General features: G+C 33.8%; 1 protein-coding gene across 5 annotated transcripts in view; it reads left to right on the top strand.

Annotated features, from left to right (window-relative positions):
- LOC145248896 (protein Aster-B-like) overlaps positions 1 to 20279 on the top strand; it is a 465755-nt gene that overhangs the window by 175773 nt on the left and 269703 nt on the right. Inside the window, exon 1 of one of the 5 annotated variants that reach the window (XM_080110671.1) lies at positions 11710 to 11786. The exons of the other annotated variants lie outside the window; for them this stretch is intronic. Within the exon in view, the coding sequence (XP_079966797.1) occupies positions 11725 to 11786 (62 nt within the window). The 5' untranslated portion in view covers positions 11710 to 11724. Of the gene's footprint in view, positions 1 to 11709; positions 11787 to 20279 lie in introns of those variants that run through there. 5 annotated transcript variants of the gene reach the window in all.

The raw sequence follows: 20279 nt of genomic DNA, 5'->3' as shown, positions 1-20279 counted from the left end.
TATTTCTTTTATAAATTCGTAGCAAACGATTCTTGTTTTTACATGCTCTCGTTTTTATATCCAAATAATACGAGTAAACGTTATTTTCATGGCAGCGCTCCTCATCTGAACTTCAATCAATGGTCTCCCCACCCTCGTCAGACTTTCACAGAAAACACTGTTCTAGCCAAAACCACTATCAACAATTTCCCACACCTTTTATCTGTGTCTAAACCTAAACGTAGATTCCTGGAACAAAGCTTCTTTCTTAGAACTGCACGCCTGTGGAATTCTCTTCCGTTTGCCTGCTTTCCAGCTGACTACAATCTGATTGCCTTAAAGTCCAACGTGAACAAGTTCTTGATGAACCGTCCCCCTAAGTAATCCAATTTACAAAATTCCCGCTACTTATGTTTACTACACTATAATCGCAATGACTAATGTAGGCCCATTAATCCTCGAGTGGCCTCCGGGCCTTGATAAATGATGCCTTCTATGAAAAAAAAAAAAAAATTGTTGTTGATACACTGGATTATTTCGTTGCTTATTATTAATACGTTTGGTTACAGATAGTTTGCTAACAGCATGGTAACAATTCTAATCCTTACTAGCAGGCCGCCCGGCATTGCTCAGTCATAAAATATGCATATTATTATATTTCAAGTCCTGCAGATTTCTGTATCATTATAGAGGCAATCCTCTATGGATTGTTATCCAATATGTAATAATAATATCAAAATATTTTTCTAGTAAAGTTCTTTCTAGAAAGATATAAACTTATGGGAGGGGCTACGTGAAGGTTGCCAACATCCCTAAGTGAAAGTTTATGTGGAACTGGTAGTTGTCGTTGCTAAACAAAGTCTGATGCACATACTCTCAATGCCAGCATGCCTCAAGAATCTATTCTGATCAATGATCGCACAAATCAGTCTAAGTTCATTCATTGATATTTATGCAGATGACACAACCAGATGTTTGGCAACACTTTGAATTGCATATCTCCTTTCTCTCTCTCTCTCTCTCTCTCTCTCCTAAACCTGTAGTGCAATGGGAGGAAAAAGTTACTGTTAATACATCTAAAAACCAAGCTTCTCTTTTTTTATCACCAATGCTCGGATCCTCACTTTGCTCATGTCGAAATGAATGGCTTCCTCCTTGAGGAAGCCCCCTGCTTTCATAAGCGTATAGGACTGACTTTCACTCTAGACCTCAGAAAGAAGTCTTACATCAAATCTGTTATCAAGGTTGCTGAAAAAATGTCTAGGTATTTTTTACGACCTGCCCCAGGATAGTATAAACACCCCCAACCACGCCATGTTAAGAACGGCTTTCGGAATAAACATCCCCACCAACCACCCCATGTTAAGAACGGCTTTTGAGGTTGGGATGTGTTTATAATACGCTGGGGCACATTGTAAAAATTTACCAATGTTTGGATCATTCTACCACTCTTGAAAGATACTCCTGACACAATCTTCTATAATAGTCAAATGCATCCTAGGATGGAGTACTGTTGCCACATCTGAGGGGAGCTGCTGCTCAGGACACCCTTTACTACCTTGACAAAGTACAAAACTGACTTCGAAATCTAGTGGGGGGGAATGTCCTTTTATTTTCCCTACAGCCTCTTTCTTTCTTAGAAGAGATGTTGCCGGTCTTTCTCTGCTCTATTGTTATTTTCATTGCAACTGCTCGACTGAGTTCCATGTATGTATGTATGTATGGCTGTTCTATGTAAAACATTTACAACAGGTACTTGCTTAGCTACAATCACTATAATTTTTCCTTTCTTCCTCTTTATACTTAAAATGAATAGGAGCGTCCACGCATATATTTTTCATGGCAGCATGCCTGTAAAAAAAAAATTTTTCTCATGATTAATTAATTTTTTTTTTTTTTTTTTCAATAGAAATTATCAATTTTATTTTAATAGCTCATGATAGCTTTTAGATTTACTTTTACGTTTTAAAACAAACTGGTTAATCCTTTCATCTTTTATCACTTGCACAAGCATATTTACATTTTCTTTCTTTATAATCTTAGAGCCCATTTGTCACTTTTATGTCACAAAATATGATGCAAGTCCAGCATCCAATCTAATTAAAAAAAAAAAAAAAAAAAAATGGAACGAAAATGTCATATTCCAAAAACCGCGTAAATTGCTCAAGTTTTCTTTCTTTTTTTTTAACTAAGAAAATCAAATTTTAAGAAAGCAAGAATGGTGTTACTTGATCCACCATATTTAATAAAGGGACACCACTCCATTCGAACAACCAAAAATTTAAAATTGGCCTTGAAATGGCTACGATATACTAAAATCATTAAAAATTGTTAAAAAAAAAAATATTTTCTATATTAAAAAAAAAAAAAGAAAAAAAAACTTGATCAATTTATGTGACTTTTGGAATTCGACATTGTTCCATAGTAGGTATGTACATCATAAATATTTTTTTTCCATTTTTGTTTTTTTAATTAGGTTGAATTCTGGATAAGAACCCAAAATATACATTTTACCTGTTGAATTTCTTTTTAATTTTTAAATAAGATTTTCATTAAAAGTTTACCATTCTTATAAAACGTTATAGGACTTAAATAAGATACTTAATTTGTAGTGTGTAATAAGACTTTAATATTGAGATTATTTATTGAAAGAAATAAGTGTATTTCAGTAAGCCTATAAGTGTATGTCACTTGCCTGCACACGAGAGTTTTTGTTGAATTTTTATATTTTTGTTTAATTCAATTTTATTGCTCTGAAAAAGCTAAAACATGTGAATATAGTGTTTGGTACGTATGCAGTGTAAGGACTGCTATCGTTGGAATCATCAGAGTAGTTTATTGAAAACGACAGAAGGTGCCGAATGACTTTTGTGATTTTAATTTAATTTATTTATTTTGTATGCAAATACTGGACAACTTTTCAATAAAATAAATGTATTTCTGTTAGTACAAAGCTAATTCAACGAAAAATTAATTAAAAAATAATATTCTTGAATAATTATTGAACAATTTTTATGAAACTTTTAGAAAATTAAAATTTAAATCAAGAAAAAAATATTTCATTATAAGGTAAATTTCATGAATAAATATTCTAAGAGCAGACGTTCTTGGCCTTCGAGCCAAAATTTTTTACTGATTTTATTTTATGATTTTTTAATGATTATTTCTTTATCATTTGCTTTCTTATGATTATTTTTCTTATAGTTTAAAAAAAAAAAAAATTTTTTTTTTGATGATTTTTATTTGTTTTATTCAAATCAAAGCAAATATTTAGATTTTTTAACTAATAAACCAATGATAGCAAACAAATCGTTATTTCCATGGCAGGTGCTCGTCTGAACTCCAATCTCTGGTCCCCCCTCGCCAATCTTTCACGAAAAACACCCGTCTAGCTGAATCCACTGTGAAAAATTTCCCCCACTCTATATCTGTGCCTAAATCAAAACGCGGATTCCATGAACAAAGCTTCTTTCTTAGAACTGCACGCCTGTGGAACTCTGTTCCGTCTGCCTGCTTCCCTCCGGACTACAACTTGGATGTCTTCAAGTCCAATGTTAACAAATTCCTAATGAACCGCCCCCTTAATTAAACACTTCATCAAATCTCCACACTAACGTAATGTACTTGCAATAACCCTTATCCCTGAGTGGCTTCCGGGCCTTGATAAGTAGTGATCACTGTGTAAAAAAAAGAAAAAAAGAAAAAAATGTCTTTATAATTTTTTTGTATTAGAGTTAAGCTGCTCAGTGTTTCAGCAACTTCCTGTATTTTCCTGAAACTGCCCAGGAGATATTACGATCCTTATACTGCATGATTACCAACTGTTCATACTATTTGCATGTTTTCAGATTATATTCATCTTTGTTGTTGCTGTGTTCACAATATTTTGGATGTCGTACTCTTCAGCCTTGGAAATTTAAAAATCTACCATTTAGTTGAAGATATGCCAGTATTTAAAACAAATGATCCTTTATCAAATCAGCTTGGATAGACTGCTCTCATTTCCTATTCTATACCTTAAAAAAATGTAATTAACTGATCCAAGATATTTTTCAAAGATTATCTGAATAAACAAAATCAAAACAAGATGGCAACCAAATTTGACCTGATGTTGTGTGATTTTGCTTATTCACATAATATTCCTGCATTTCAAGTATGATTTTCTCAAATTTACATGTGTAATACCAAGTGGATTTTAAATCGAAATGATTCTCATTTAATATGTAAAAAAAAAAAAAAAACGTAAAACTATATTTAATGCCTATACAGAATTTTTCTTGCATTCTACTCTGGCTGTGACCTTTGCCATTATAAAATATATAATAATAACGCATGCAAGAAATATAAAAGACATGAATCACGGAATGAGACCAATCTATCTTGGTGGATTAAATTCTCATGAGGTTATCAAGTACAACAAAATCCATTTTAAGAAGACCACAGTGTACAATGGCCAAAGCATTGTAAAAATGAAGTCTGAAACGTGTTAAATAAAAATAAATTAATTAAACACGTTTTTTACAAGTTGGACACTTTACCATATTGTTGTACAGCATTTTCACCACAGGTGGGTTAAACGGGCTTCTTCCAAAGGAGGACGTGTTAAGGAATATTAAATTTACATGCGGTCCCCAATTTGATCATATTGACCCTTTTAATCACATTCCTTAACAATCCATCCGTTTCATTAATCCTTATCCTCGATTACGTTTTGGTCTTGATAAGTGGTAATCTATATGTAAAAAAGACCAACAAAAATAAAATACTTGTATGCATAAAATAAAAACACTTTGTAAACTCTACATATTTCAACTTAACCTTTTTTTCTTACCATTGTTCCTTAGATGGAACATATTTTTTGCAGTAGTGTAGAAATCATAATTTTGTTCTAAATTCCATTTTTATCACATACTAGCATTTCAGCCCGGCGTTGCCCGGGTGTTTTGAGGTGTATGTTGAACAAAAAAAAAAAAAAGCGGTCAATTTTTTTTTTTTTTTTTTTTACTTTAACCCCTATTATGACCCCTCAGCATTTATTGTTTTGGGCTCAAATCAAGTTATTAAGTTAGATCCATGTCCAAGGAACCCATATCTAAAATTTCAAGTGTTTAGACCCAAAATTGTCAGAGTTTGGGAGAGTTCTCAAAGGTCAAATCTTTGAACTTTGACCCCTTAACAGCTAAATTTCTGGCCGAAAAAGGGACATCAAAGATTTTCCCAAATCTCAGTACCCTGTATATCAAATTTCGAGTCTGTAGACATAAAATAGGGAAATGTACACAGACACACACTCAGACATGCTCACTTTTATAGATATATAGATTTGCACTAAACTAACTCTATTTTTTTCCAGAATTCATGCATATTACTTTCAAATAAACATAAAGCATTATTTATGTAATCAATATATCTATAAAAGTGAAAGTGCCTGTCTGTCTGTGTTTGTGTACATTTCCCTACACAATAACTCAACTCTGTCAATTTTCAGTCTACAGACTCGAAATTTGATGTACAGGGTACTGAGATTTGGGAAAATCTTTGTAATCAGTTTTCGGCCAGAAATTTGGCTGTTAAGGGGTCAAAGTTCAACGATTTGACCTTTGAGAACTCTACCAAACTCCTCCGCCAATTTTGGGTCTAAACGCTTGAAATTTTAGATGTAGTTTCCTTGGACATGGCTCTAACTTAATAACTTGATTTGAGCCCAAAACAAATGTTAAGGGGTCATAATAGGGGTCAAAGTTTTTAAAAATCTGACCTCTGCGGTCTCTACCAAATTACTCAGACAATTTTTGGTCTAAACATTTTAAATTTTACATAAAGGGTATTCAGAGATAGGGCAAGCTTTTTAATCGGTTTGGGTCGAAAATTTGAGCTACAAATATATAGATCTATGTATGTATGTTCGCATGTCTGCCTAAAATTTTCGAGAGAGGCGACGGATTTTTACAAAATCAGTATCGTTTTGAAGTTCGACCTTTCAGACGAATTGTTAAACTAAAATGATTTTTTTTTTATCAACTACTTTATTTAATGTAACAAAGTTTTGATGACATTAATAAAACAAACAACATAAATAAATGTAAAATGCGACTATTGTAATTTTTCACTATTACACTGAATTCTGTTTACACATAATTTATAAATTTTGCATAATTGCGTAGAATTTAAGATGTAAACATTCCAGCACACAGAAATACATAAGTGACCTTATCAGTGTGTGCGCTCAAAATCTCTATCAAACTCCTCTCTGAATATTTTGTCTGCAGAGTTTAAATTTGATATATAGGGTATTTGAATCTGTAGCACATTATTGTAATTTTTCTTAAGAAAAAATACAATAATCGCATTTTACATTATTAATGTTATTTAAAACTTCGAGTAATTGTAAAAAAAAAAAAAAAAAAAAAAATTTTTATTTATTTTTTTTTTTCAACTAGATTTACCTCCCTTGTACAAGTTAAAATTTCGAATTCCCTCCCTGGTTGTACCAACATGCAAAAGTTTAAATATAATGCAAATAAACATCTCGCCACACAACTCTCTACTTAGGTTGCGCTATAAATCTGGCCCCTACTTCTCGGTAGCCTTTTATGTTTTAGTGGCTGGCTATATGCCCTATTTTTTTTGGGGGGGGGGGGTCAAACTAAAAAAATACAAATAAAATTGATATTATTCATTATCTTCTTATACAAAAGTGAAGAGACTTACTTTGTCATCTAATTTACATGTGTGTTTGTGGTGTGTGCAGACACAAGTGTGTTATTTGTATGACAACGCTGAAGAGTCATTTTTTTTTTTCTAAATGCTTATAGACATTAAGAAATATTAGCAAGTGGTTGGATTAACATAAAAATAAATATATAGAGAAATAAAGATACTGTTTTTTGCCATCAAATTTACGTGCATTTCCAGTTTGCATCGGCACACATGTAAATTGCATGACGACACTGAAAGAGTTGCTCTTTTATAGATACTAGCAGACCACTATGACGTTGCCTGGTCATAAAATATGCTTAAATATGATTTAATTTATGCAGATTTCATATTTATTACAGAGGAAATTCTTTATTAATTATTATATTGTACCTATTTACTATGCCTCCCCACGGGACAGAGTTAGACACCAGGGTCGCTTTTTAACGTGGAGAAAAGGTACAAAAATAAAAATTGTCTCAGTCGTGAAGGATTTCTCCTCCACCGAAAGAGAACAAGAAATAGAAGTGCAGCATCTGAAGAACAGATACTACACTTTGATCTTTACCAAAAGGCCAAGCAACAAAATATGAAATTAATTATTATATTGTAGCCAATATATATAGTAATGATTTCAAAAGTTTAAAAAAAAAAAAAAAAGACGACTTTGGTGCCATCAACTGGAAGTGAAATGAAAATTCAGCGCTTGAGTTGTTAGTACTTCAGTCTTTGTCGATGCTATCACAAGATGGATATAAAAAGGCTAAAAATTAATGGACTTCAAAATAAAAATGTATATGTATGCATGCTTAGATAGTTGTTTTACCTCTGCTAAGGTCAAATGTTTTATTGTTTTTTTTTTTTTTTTTTTTTTTTTTAAATTTTTGCTCCTTAGTAACTATTTTTTACAGGCTAAAAACAAAATTGAAAATGTGCTACAGGTCCAAATACCCTATATATCAAATTTCAACTCTATAGACCAAATATTCAGAAAGGAGTTTGATAGACTTTGTGAACACACACCGACACTTATATATATTTGTGTGCTGGAATATTTACATCTTAAATTCTACACAATTATGTAGAATGTAGAAACTATGCATAAATAGAATTCAGCATAATAGTGAATTTAAGAAAAATCATCTAATAAAAAAAAAGCATAAAAATTAATGAATGCTCGTTTTTCAAAAGAATATGCAAATTAGTTAACCTTCATGTAGTTACTCACATATCCATGACTGAGTATATTAAAAAGTTAGTTTTAATAATTTTTTTAAATAGAAAAAATAGGCTTTTAATATCAATATCAGAGTGAGAAAAAAAAAAAAAAACTAACTCAACTTTATAGGTATACTAGCAGACCGCCTGGCGTTGCCCAGCCATGAAATATGCATAAATATTATATTTTAATTCAAGCAGAAAGTGAGGCATGTGATGCGAGTATGTTTTTTTTTTCTAAACAGTTCACTTCTTGTTAGTAAAAATAAAAAAAATACTCAAGCTTAGATCGAAACCAAAACCTAAGATAGTGAGTCAAATACAATAACCATTAGGCCAGCTTGGCACGATCTTTAAATGTACTTATTCTTAACATAAGGAATCTGTCATGTGAACGATTCACGCAAGCGCATTTGTGAAATGGTTAACAAAGAGATACAAATCTGATGAACCCCCATACCACTTTTCAATTTTTACCCCTTAGCAGCCCTTTTTTCCAGATGAAAATTGATTAAAAAGTTTTCCACTTGTCTCAATACCCTATATACCAAACAAGCAATTTAGCCCGGCTTTGCTCGGGCCCTATTTACTGTTCATAACTTTATGTGCATATATATATATAACTACTTCATTTACTCGTATAAAATTAATATATGAAATTATAAATTTATGCGTAAACTTTAAGTATTTACTTCAAAAGTGCTCAATACGTAGGTAGAGCCTGAAGAGTCCTAGAGTGGATGAAACGCAGAATATTCAGTGTAGCTTAATCGCCATATATATTTTATAACTTACTACATGTGTGTGTATATATATATATATATATATATATATATATATATATTGAAAAGTTTGATTCTTGTCCAGGTAACCTACATCTAAAATTTCAAGTGCTTAGACCCAAAATTGGCGGAGGAGTTTGGTAGAGTCTGCAAAGGTTAACTCTTTCAACTTTGACCTCTTGGCAGCCAAATTTTCGCCCAAAGCCCAATTAAAAAGCTTGCCCTATGTATGAATACACTTTATGTAAAATTTCAAATGTTTAGACAAAAAATTGACTGAGTAATTTGGTAGAGATCGCAGAGGTTAAATTTTTTAACTTTGACTCCAATTTTGACCTCTTAACGTTTATTATTTTGGGCTCAAATCAAATTAAAAAGTTTGATCCATGTCCAAGTAACCGACATCTAAAATTTCAAGTGTTTAGGCCCCAAATTGGGGGAAGAGTTTAAAGTTTTCAAAGGTCAAATCCTTGAACTTTAACCCCTTGACAGCCAAATTTCTAGCCGAAAACCGATTAAAATGGTTTTCTCAAGTCTCAATACCCTTTATATCAAATCTCGAGTCTATAGACCAAAAATTTACAGAGTAGTTTGGTAGGGAAATGTACACACACGGATAATTTCACTTTTATAGATACATGTAGATTTCAAATCTGTTTATAGAAAATTTGTTGAGTATATAGGTTGAGAAGTGTCCTCACATACACACACACATTCTCACATTTATAGATATAATAGGTAGTGGTTGAATGAAAATAGTGAGAGGAGTTGAGAGAAATACATTGATAACTAAAAGAATGATGGATGACTTGTTCAGTTAATCATAAATTATGGCTAATTAAATTTTTTTTTTTTTTTTTTTCAAACTTAACTCGATCTTTAAATTATTTTAGCATGTATTTTGTCATTAAAATATAAATTAAAAAAAAAAAAACCCTTAGGAAAACATCTGGAGAACTGTTTTGAAACTACCCGTTTGCCGAAAGCATGTCTATAATCATTGTGGAAATTTTGAGGCATGCACCATATGTGGAAATGGTACACGTCTAACATGCCAGACTCATTTCAGCCTGACCATGTGTGTGATGCCGGTGGTAGAACTTACCTGTCTAGGCCTGGTTTTAGCTGCATGAGATCCCTTAACAGCAATCAATCATGTGTTTGGGGAAGAACTTAAGTATTTACATATGAAAGCACCATTTGTGAACCCATAATTGGATGGATAACTGCCATCTTGTAGGAATGTGCTTTAATGTTTTTTTAATTTTTTTTGTTGTTGTTTTTTTTTTTTAATTACATTTTCACCCCCCAAACAAGTCATATTGCCACTTTGATGTAGGGGGCTACTATCAGGGACCAAAGTTCCAGGGGTACTATGTAGGGAGTTTAGCAGCAAGATGTCTGTTCACATTACACTTGAACTTCTGCATGTCAGTACAGTTGGGGAAGCAGGAAACCGGAAGAGAATTTCAAAGTCCTGCCGTTCTGGGGAAGAAGCTATTAGAGTAAAAGGCTTTCTTACATCTAGGGATCTCAACTGTGTAGGGATGGAACTTCGCTGCTTGTCTGGTTTGTTGGGGGTATTTTCGTTGAGGGGGTACAAGTGCTTGTAGTTCGTCAGAGCATCCACCATTAAAAATACTTGTAAAACAGGCAGAGGGATGCAACATTTAGTCAATGGGACAGGGGCTGAAGTTTAGATGATAATTCAGGACCTATTAGGTTGGTGACTCTCTTTTGGACTCTGTCCAGGAGTGAGAGACTAGTAGCAGATGCACCAGCCCAAATGTGACAGCAGTACTCTATACATGGGCAAATGGTGGTTTTGTAGAGGTACAGGATACATTCAGGCGTAAATAACTTCCTATCACGAGAGAGCACACCTTCTTTGCAACAGCCTTATCACCATAAAGCTATAAATAGATGAATATGCACACCCACCCACACACTATATATATATGTATGTATATATATATATATATATATACAAAAAAAAAACGGGTCCCAAGTTTAATTAGGCCACGTTTCTTAGTATTTTGTCCGAATGAAATGAAACTTTGGCCATAACTAGTTTATTATATTCAAAACATCACATCAAAACACTAGGGTCTTTGGCCTTTTTTTTTCTCCGTTGACTGTAAAATGCTCAGAAAAACAATTGAATGTCCTTTTTTTTTTTTTTTTTTTTGTCACCTGTACATATATATAACAAAAGTCTATATTTCAAATTTCAAGATGTTGACCATCTTACCATTTACTACTTGAATTATATTGAGGCACATTTCTTGGCAACCCCTGTTTCATAGCGCAGAATCATTTATGTAATTATGTCAATATTTGAATTTATTCCGCCCTTAACTCACCAGAAGAAAAAGAAACTTATGAACTTAAAAAAAAAAAAAAAATAGAGGAATATGGGCATGATTACAAAATCCGAAAATTGGAAAAGAAGTTGCAGTTATTTTTCAATGTGTTATGCCTTTTATTTGTATATGCTTCCTAGTTACATCGAGCTTCATAAATTAAAGGATTGGTAAAAATAAAAGGTGAAATATGATGGAATAAACATATTTCACCATAAACATATATATATATATATATATATATATATATATATATATATATATAAACTGGAAAAATTGATGAAAATAAGAATTGAATAGATTACAATATTCATTAATCCATCAAAAATTCAAGCAAAGAATGATAAAGAAAAATTCTGAACCCACGGATTTTCAAAGATACACTCTTTTCTTATTTTTTTATTTATTTATTTTTTTGTCATTAAAACTGCAGATTGTGAGTATTTATTTCATTCATTCTCATTCATAAAATGCATCTACGTTTCTGTTCTCGTAACCAAAGTCCTAAAGATATCTTCATTTTTTTAATTTTCTTCTTTCTCTTGAGTGTTTTTTTTTTTAATCTACTTTTACGTCCGTTTCTTTTTTTTTTTTTTTTTTTTTTTTAATGTTTATCTCTCTGGTGTTGATCTACATCTAATCCTTCGACTCTAGTCGCATTTTGTTTCATTATATGATCAAAGCTCATGACCATCTCACTTAACCAGGGTTCTGCTTACAACACGGATATTAAACAATTTTGTGTCTGGTCAGTCGTTTTCACTTTTAAATTTAACCATCGATGTTTAGTTTCTTTATATGGCATAGAAATATAACTCTTCATTTTTCAGCCATCTCATTTTTTTTTTTTTTAATTTTTTTTTTTTTTTTCACAAGCATTTTCACTACCAATTGACCTTTATTTCTGTTTATTTTGTTCTTGCGCTCTGTGACTCTATATTCGTATCTTGTTTTAAAAGGACAATCTCGTTTTATTTTGACATGCAATAGTCTGGCATAAGGCCACCCGCCCTGAGCATTCTACTCAGTCCATTTATTGTATGGACTCTCATCTTTTCAACTATAATAATATGGTTACAAGGATTATGCCTAAGGAATTGTATTTGAGATGAGTTTTACGAACATGTTATTTTATTTTTTAAGATTATGTTACTGTTAACAGCGACTCTGTGATTTTATTTAACATCTATTCATTAAAACAAGGGAAGAATGGGTTGGTCAGAGAATAAAGAAACGGTTTTGGAGAAGGACAGAAAATGGGAGAGAGCAGGAGTGAAAGAAAGATAAAAAGACAGCTGGAAGGAAAGAAGAATTTGAATGCAAAAATGCTACACACTTTGACTTCTATTTAGTTTTATATGACCCTGGATAACGTCAGGTAGACCTGCTAGTCTTCTATTATATATACATTAGTAATGGGACGATTCCAATATTCCCCCCCCCCGATTCCGATTCTTATAAAGCTCTAAATATTTAACTATAGAGTTGCTATTCTCCCCGATTTCCGTAAAAAAAAAAACATGTTGAATGTGCAAATATTTTCCTAAAAGTAAAATTACACCTGAGGAGGATGATCTATAGATTTTAGCTTTAATGGTAATTTAGAATCCATAAATATTTTTTATCATTACTACCAGCAATGGAAAATTTTGCTATAAACAAAATCAAGTAAAAAAGGGCAATTAAAAGAATTGGAAAATAGGCACTAATTTTTTTTATTCCAATACTCCCAAATTTATTGATTTTTTTTTTTTTTTTTTTTTTTTTCTGATTCCGATTAATCGTCCCAACATTATATATATATATTAATCAATTAAACGTTTGTTTGTTAAAAACTTTCAGACCAGGTCAAAACCAGTACCATCTAAAAGAGTGATCCCTCAGACACATAATATGTGAAAAGTAGAAAAATAAATTAATTCTGTAATGGTCAACTGAACCATTTTTTACAAGCGGGGGGGGGGGGTCATTTTTCGTGTCACCATTTTCGCAAGTTGTGTATGCGCATCTAACTGAAACTGTTTAAAAACGTTAATTTGCAGGGTCATTACGTTATAAGTTGTCGTGGTCCTATGGGCAAAAGCATTTGCCAGTAACGGTTTTTTTACCTTTTTTTTCCCTCTTTCGTGTTTCAATCTGGAGCCTGCCTACCGCGGTTATTTTTTTTTTTTTTTTTTTTTTTTTTTGCGGTTGCACGGGCATTCGCTATTTTGATTGAAAGAAAAAGTAATTTTGATTTAATTTTTTTTTATGGGGGGGAGGGGATTTCAGCGTATGGGCTACCGAAATATCTGGTGGGGAAGTTTTTACCTACTTTTTTTGTGGGGCTTGCTCAATATCCTTAGTATAGCAACTGTGTTCAAACCGAACTTCATGTCCACCCAGGCAACGCCGGGTATCCATGCTAGTCTATTATATAAAGGGAAGTTGTCTGTATGTTTGTATGTCCAGCTATAAGTCCAAGATTACTAACTAAAGACCCACAAAGTTTATATTTTAGTGATCAGAATTGCTCCGGATGTATAATAGCTAATATTTAGAAAAACAATATTTGTTGAGGATAAGCTTGGCCTGGTTTTGTTAGAAACGAGAGAAAGGGAGAAATAGAAATCTATATTACAAATCTTGCCTGTCTGTTTAAATGAATGCATGTATTTATGTATGTATGCCTCACAAAAACTTTCGACAGAGGCGACGAATCCTGATAAGATCGGTATCATTTTGAAGCTCAATGTCTCAGACAACAAATATCGAAAACTTGGTCAAAGATATTAATTCCTTCACCCTAAACTCGGCCGTTTTTTTTTTTCGACAACATTTTAGCAAGTCATCGTCACTGTTGGATTGACTTTGGTTAATTTCAACGCTTTTGACTTCCAGTCGCGTCATGGACACATTGTCTAAGACGTCAAATCTTCTTTCACTTTCTTTTGCGTCTTCGCAGCACGGGTTCGAGCCTGCCTGCCTACTACCACTTTTTTCTTTATTTTTTGCTCAACACACACCTCCAAACGTCCGGGGAATGCTGGGCATGCAGGCTAGTTTTAATATAAAACTGTTACACTATTTAATTATTTAGATTTTTATGGTCTCTAGCAACGCCAGGTATCCTGGCTAGTTTTAAATAAATAAACAACAAATAAAACCAAGGAAACCTCTTCACCTAATCAGTATTTCCCGCTCCTGCAGTGATGTTCAGATATAATAGGTAGAGCCAGCTCTGGTAGTGTAAGAAGATCTCTTTTTATCTATAATGATAGGAGGAGGAGAGGGGTCCTCAACTAAATTTGACCTGTGATCTAAGACTTCTTCCTGTGTGCTCATGATATGGACAAATTGATATGTCTGTACCAAGCACATTTATTCTAATGAAAACTGAAGATATATCTTGCTTCACATCACGTCTACATGTATCTATTATTATATCTATAAAAGGAACTTTGTGTGAGTATATTATTTTTTTTTATTTTTTATTTTTTTTGTTAATTACATTTTCACCCCAAAATAGGGCACAGTGCCATTTTGGAATAGGGCGCTACTATAGGGGACATAAGTTGCAAGGATATTATGAAGGGAAATGACCAGCAAGATGTCTGTTCACGTTACACTTGACCTTCTGCATGTCAGTACAGTTGGGAAAGCAGGGACTCAGAAGGCAATTCCAAAGTCTAGCAGTTCTGGGGAAGAAACTACTTGAGTAGAAAGCTCTCTTACATCTAGGGATCTCTACTGTGTAGGATGGGATTTAGCTGCTTGCTGGGTTTGTCGGGTATTTAGGTCAAGGAGGTACAAGTGCTTGCAGTTCGTCGGAGCATTCACTATTAAAATACTTGTAGAACAGGCAGAGGGATGCAACATTTCGTCAATGGGACAAAGGCTGAAGCTTAGATGACAATTCAGGACCTATCATATTGGCGACTCTTTTGAACCTTGTCTAGGAGCGAGTGGCTAGTAGCAAATGCACCAGCCCAAATGTGACAACAATACTCCATACATGGGGACTGGTGGCCTTATAGAGGTAGAGTATACTTTCGAGCGTTAGTAGCTTTCTAGCATGGTAGAGAGAGCCTACCTTCTTTGCAGTGGTCCTGGCAATGCTCTCAACTTAATTGTTCCAACTCATGTTTCTTGTGAACGTTAGGCCGAGGAGTTTAAAAGGAGTGCTTTCAGATAAGGAGTCTTTGGTCATTGCTATTGGTGGCAGAGAAGGTTTCTTGTAATTATTGAAGGAAACAAGTTTAGTCTTGGCAACATTGAAATTGAATGTGACCATCCATTTTTGTCCCCATTCTACTACAGATTGGAGGTCATCCTCTAGTGTTTCTGCCATTTCCTTAGCTATGTGTTCATTTGTTTTCCTGTTGCGCCTGTTATAGAGCATGGTGTCATCAGCAAATATACCCATTTCAGAGACAATTTTATCAGGGAGGTCATTTATGAATATTAGGAATAATAAATGTCCAAAGATAGACCCTTGAGGCATTCCCGCATTTATATCATATTGTTTAGATGTACAACCATCGAGGACAACCTGGATTTTTCTCTTATCTAGTAAGGATTTAATTATGTTGAGTATTCGTCCAGTGATACCGTATGATCTGATTTTCCTGAGATCTTCATGCCATACTCTGTCAAAAGCCTTAGATATATCTAGAGCTACTGCTCTACCCTCGCCTGCTTTGTCCAGTGAATGATATATACGTCCAGAGATTAGTTAAGATATCTGCTGTGGAACGGGCTTGTCTAAATCCATATTGTTGGTCGGTCAGAAGTTTCGCACCTGTTAGGTGATGGACTAGGGCTTTGTTAATTATGGGCTCAAATATTTTGGTGAAAAGCGGGAGGAGGCTAATGGGGCGATAATTTAATGGGTCAGTTCTTTTGCCAGAATTCTTGAAAACTGGTACCACAGAAGCAGTTTTCTAGCAGTTAGGAAAGCAAGATCCGTTAAGGCATTTGTTGTAAAGTTTGGAGAGGACTGGAGCAACCTCAGTGGAACATTTGCTTAATAGCACAGCCGAGATGAGATCAGGTCCACATGCTTTTGAAGTATCAAGATTTTTTATAACAGCATGCACCTGAGAAGGGGTGATTTTCAGATCGTCTAGTGTGACGTCTGTCTGTAAAGGAAAGTCAGGGAGGGGGTGGTTAGCAGGGTCCAGTGTGGAGTTGGAGGCAAACCGACTGGTAAGCATGTTAGCCTTCTCGGTTGCTGTGCAAGCAACCTCACGATTGGTGGATAGTGGAGGAATTATTGATTGCCATTATTTACTACACTGTTGTAGATTTTCCAGAAATCACGGGTTCCTAATTTCTGAGCTTCGATGTGTTTCTTGGTGGTTTCAGTAAATTCTCTCTTAGCTGTCACTATTTTTTTCTTACAATTACTCCTAGCTTCTATATACTTCCATCTGTTGGAACTGGACTTATATCGGTTAAATCTGCGGTAAGCATGCTGCCTTTGCACAATGGCAGCTGTACAAGTAGAAGTAAACCATTGGGGAGAGTGGGGCTTGCTATAAAATTTTCTCGTGGGAACATGTGTTTCAATTGCTGTTTTGAACCATTCAGAGGTCTCAATTGCGCATTGTTCAGCAGGAAGAGAAAAGATATTTCCTCATGGGGCATCTCTGATGAGATTCCTAATGGCTTCCCAGCCAGCCTTTATGAACTTAAAAACTGTTGAGCCAATTATGAAATTTCATACAAAGGTACTTCATGTGCCTGGCAGTGTTCAGAATGTCTTTGATAAGTATCGATAATCAAAATAATCCGATGAAAGAAGGAAAAGGTGATTTTGAATGAAGTTTACACCTTACACAACCCAACATCACAAGTGCATTTGCAAAGTTTTATTGCCAAGCAAACTAAAAGATCCCGGCATATAAAATCAACAGTAGGTTCTTTAATATGACAGGGATGCGTTCGAAATGAATGTTTCTGTTTAAAGCACAATTGCACCAGGACACTTGACTTTTTCATTTTAAATTTTAATTCAAGCCATCTATAATATAAATCTCACCTGTCTGTTTAAATGTATGTATGTTTGTATGCCTGCCTAAAACTTTTGACAGAGGTGATGGATTTTCACGAGATTGGTATTGTTTTGACGCTCGACCCTTCAGACGACAAATATTGAAAAATTGGCTAAAAACACCCTCAACTGGGCAGTTTTCTACAAGGAGGGGTCACTTTTTTCGTGGATATTTTCGAAAGTCATCCCCTCTTTTCGATTGACTAGCCTTAATTTAAACCTTTGCCACTTCCGGTTTGGCAATGGACGCAATAGCAAAGACATTAAAGCATTCATACAAAGTCATCGGATTATAACTTTTCCTCCATTTTTTTTTTTTTTTTTTTTTTTTTTTTCAGACTGTTTAGAAGGTTGATTTTCTTTTTGTTTTAATTTTCTTATCACTTAGTTTTTGTTCAGGATGGGGCATTCTACCGGATGCCAAACATTCTCCCGTAAGTTTAGTTACTCCAACCGAGAGATCTTTTTAAGATTTTAACCGTCCCTTTAAGTGCTATTGTTTGTATTTCTCTTGCACTTGGTTCACCGGGTATATTCGCCAGATAGTTTTTGAAATTCTTTTTCATTAGTCTTGTTGCTCCTATAATGGTTGCTATGATTGATACCTTAAGATTCCAGTTTCTTTTTATGTCATACATATGTTGTTGGTATTTTGTTATTTTCTCCCTCTTTACTCTGTTAAGGCTAGCATCATTAGGGATGCTTAGTTCAACTAGGGTTGCTACTTTCTCCTTCTTGTCCCATATCACTATATCAGGTTTAATAGCCCCATTTTCTAGGTATGTAGCTGTAGGAATTTCGTAGTCATAGTGGATAGTGTATCTAATGTGTATGTATACTGTCTACCATAGACAATCTAATCAAGTTATGAGTCCTCTATTAATAGATGACGTCATTCTTTTGTCAATTCACCTGTTTGTGTCGGTGACGTTATTAAGGATCTGTTTTATCATATCAAACAAGATCTACAGAATATTTGTAGTGTACTAACAGGTAGAAGACATTCGGAATATCCTTTATGACGTCACAAAGCAGTGATATGATTTTATTTTTTTAATTACCGTGTATTTCGGCATATAAGACAACCTTTTAAGTTAAAAAAAAATCATCTTTAAAACCAATATTGCATAAGATACCGGGTGTTTCAATCTCTAGCCTAGGCTAAACAAACATGGTTTCCTGATTTAGTAATCGTCTTATACAACCGATTTATGATAAATTTATTAAAATTTGCTCCTATTCTGCATCTCGTCTTATCTGACGGTCGCCTTTATATGCCGAAATATACGGTATATTAGACATTCTTTAGTTATTTAAACCATTCTTGAATCCCTGACTAAACGATTAACATTATTGAAACGTAGATTAATCTGTGTAGGATTTTATAATTTTACTTATAAAAGCTTTACATATGGTATTGAGCGCTTTTAGAAATATAGATTTTTCTTTTTTTTCTTTTTTTTTCTTTTTTTTTTCTTTTTTTTCTTTTTTTTTTTTCCTTTTTTTTTTTTTTTTTTTTTTTTTTTCTTTTTTTTTTAAGTCTAATACATTTGAACTTATTTAATTTATATATGGTAGCTTCTTTCAGTTTTTGCAGACTATGGATATCCACTACACGTTGAATTTTTGTGACAAGAGTTGCACAATCTTCGACCACGACTTTCCTGAGTCAGTATTGTTAAATACGGCAAGTGGAGGTTCAGGACGACTGGAACCCATGACAAGATAAATGGAGAGCACATACAGTGCCTAGAATTTCCAAATGATAACCCATTTGGTACTAGCCAGGCTCAACGTTGCTTATTTTCAGTGATCTGATAAGAACCAGTGTGTCAACATGATTATGTCATGTATATATGTATATATATATAAAATATATATATATATACACACACACACATACGTGTTTATATATATATATATATATATATATATATACATATATATATACACACACACGTTTATATATATATATATATATATATATATATATATATATATATACACATATATAGGAGGGTGAAGTAAACTACTAAAATTCTGTAGATCGTGTTTGATATGATGATTGCGACGTCTTGTCAGTCAAATGCCACTCCCTAAATCACTAAACGTCCATGTGCCTGAATATGACTTTTCAGTCCTGCCAGCGGCTTACACATGACACTGAAGATGGTCATTAGTTTGGATGAAACTAACAGCAACAGAACCTGTATCATCATATGCTTTCATGTGATTGAGACTTGCCTTGGACAACAGAGCCCGATTACACACCTCACAGATCCAAAGATCACTATGATTGGACGGCAAGGTTTGCCACTTCCTACATGCTCCCCTGAGCTTTGCTCGGTCTATTGTGGCTGCTTCAAAGTGTTTTGCGCTCCTTTATATCAATGCCCTCCACTGCTTGCGATCATATTCTAGAGACTCCCAAGCTGTCAACAGGAACATGAAAGCTCACTAAGCTCTCCTTGATGTTATCATGAAAACGTTTTTTGAGCTTGTGCCGGGGTCTTTTGCCAAGAAGGAGCTCACCATAAAACAACTGTTTTAGGAATGTTTGATATAGACGTTTATATATATACACACACAGCAGTCACTGCTCACAGATGACCCATGACCTTTTGAGTCATATAATCGTTTATTTTGATGGATTACACCATCCTTTTGTTACTTGAGTATTTATGACATCATGAAGGATAATCTTCCTGGTTCAAAGATATCTTCCTGGTGTCTTCAACTTGTTTTAGTGGATGACGTCATCTCTTTGAAATCAAATAATATGGGGCAAATACCATAACCAGAGGCCCAGAAAACCACTGTATTCCACATCGTAACATTTAAAAACCGTATCCCGGAGTTCTACTATACTCGGTTGTAATTTTGTCCTATTTTCTTTATATGGGGTAGTTTTTTCTGTATTAACAGTAATTAAAGTGATTTAATTAAAGGATTAATTACCGAAACTATGGTGATGACTTTTCAACGAAGGTAAGCAAGAATTGCTTCATAATTTAATTTCTATTTAAATGCATTCAGTTTTAATCTTTGTTTCTCCATGTGTTGATAATTTAATGAATGATTGATTCATGTACATTAGAGCTCCGGTGGCTCTAGGAAGTTTTTTTTTTTAAGTTACGATGTGAGATACAATGTTTTTCCAGCCCCTGATTATGGTATTTGATTATATATATATATATATATATATAT

The sequence above is a fragment of the Euprymna scolopes genome, chromosome 27, assembly GCF_053919585.1.
Source record: "Euprymna scolopes isolate OS-2025 chromosome 27, ASM5391958v1, whole genome shotgun sequence".
In the NCBI taxonomy this organism is placed as follows: Eukaryota; Metazoa; Mollusca; class Cephalopoda; order Sepiida; family Sepiolidae; genus Euprymna; species Euprymna scolopes.
Note: the sequence above shows the minus strand (reverse complement) of the source record. Positions and strands in the feature narration are given on the sequence as shown.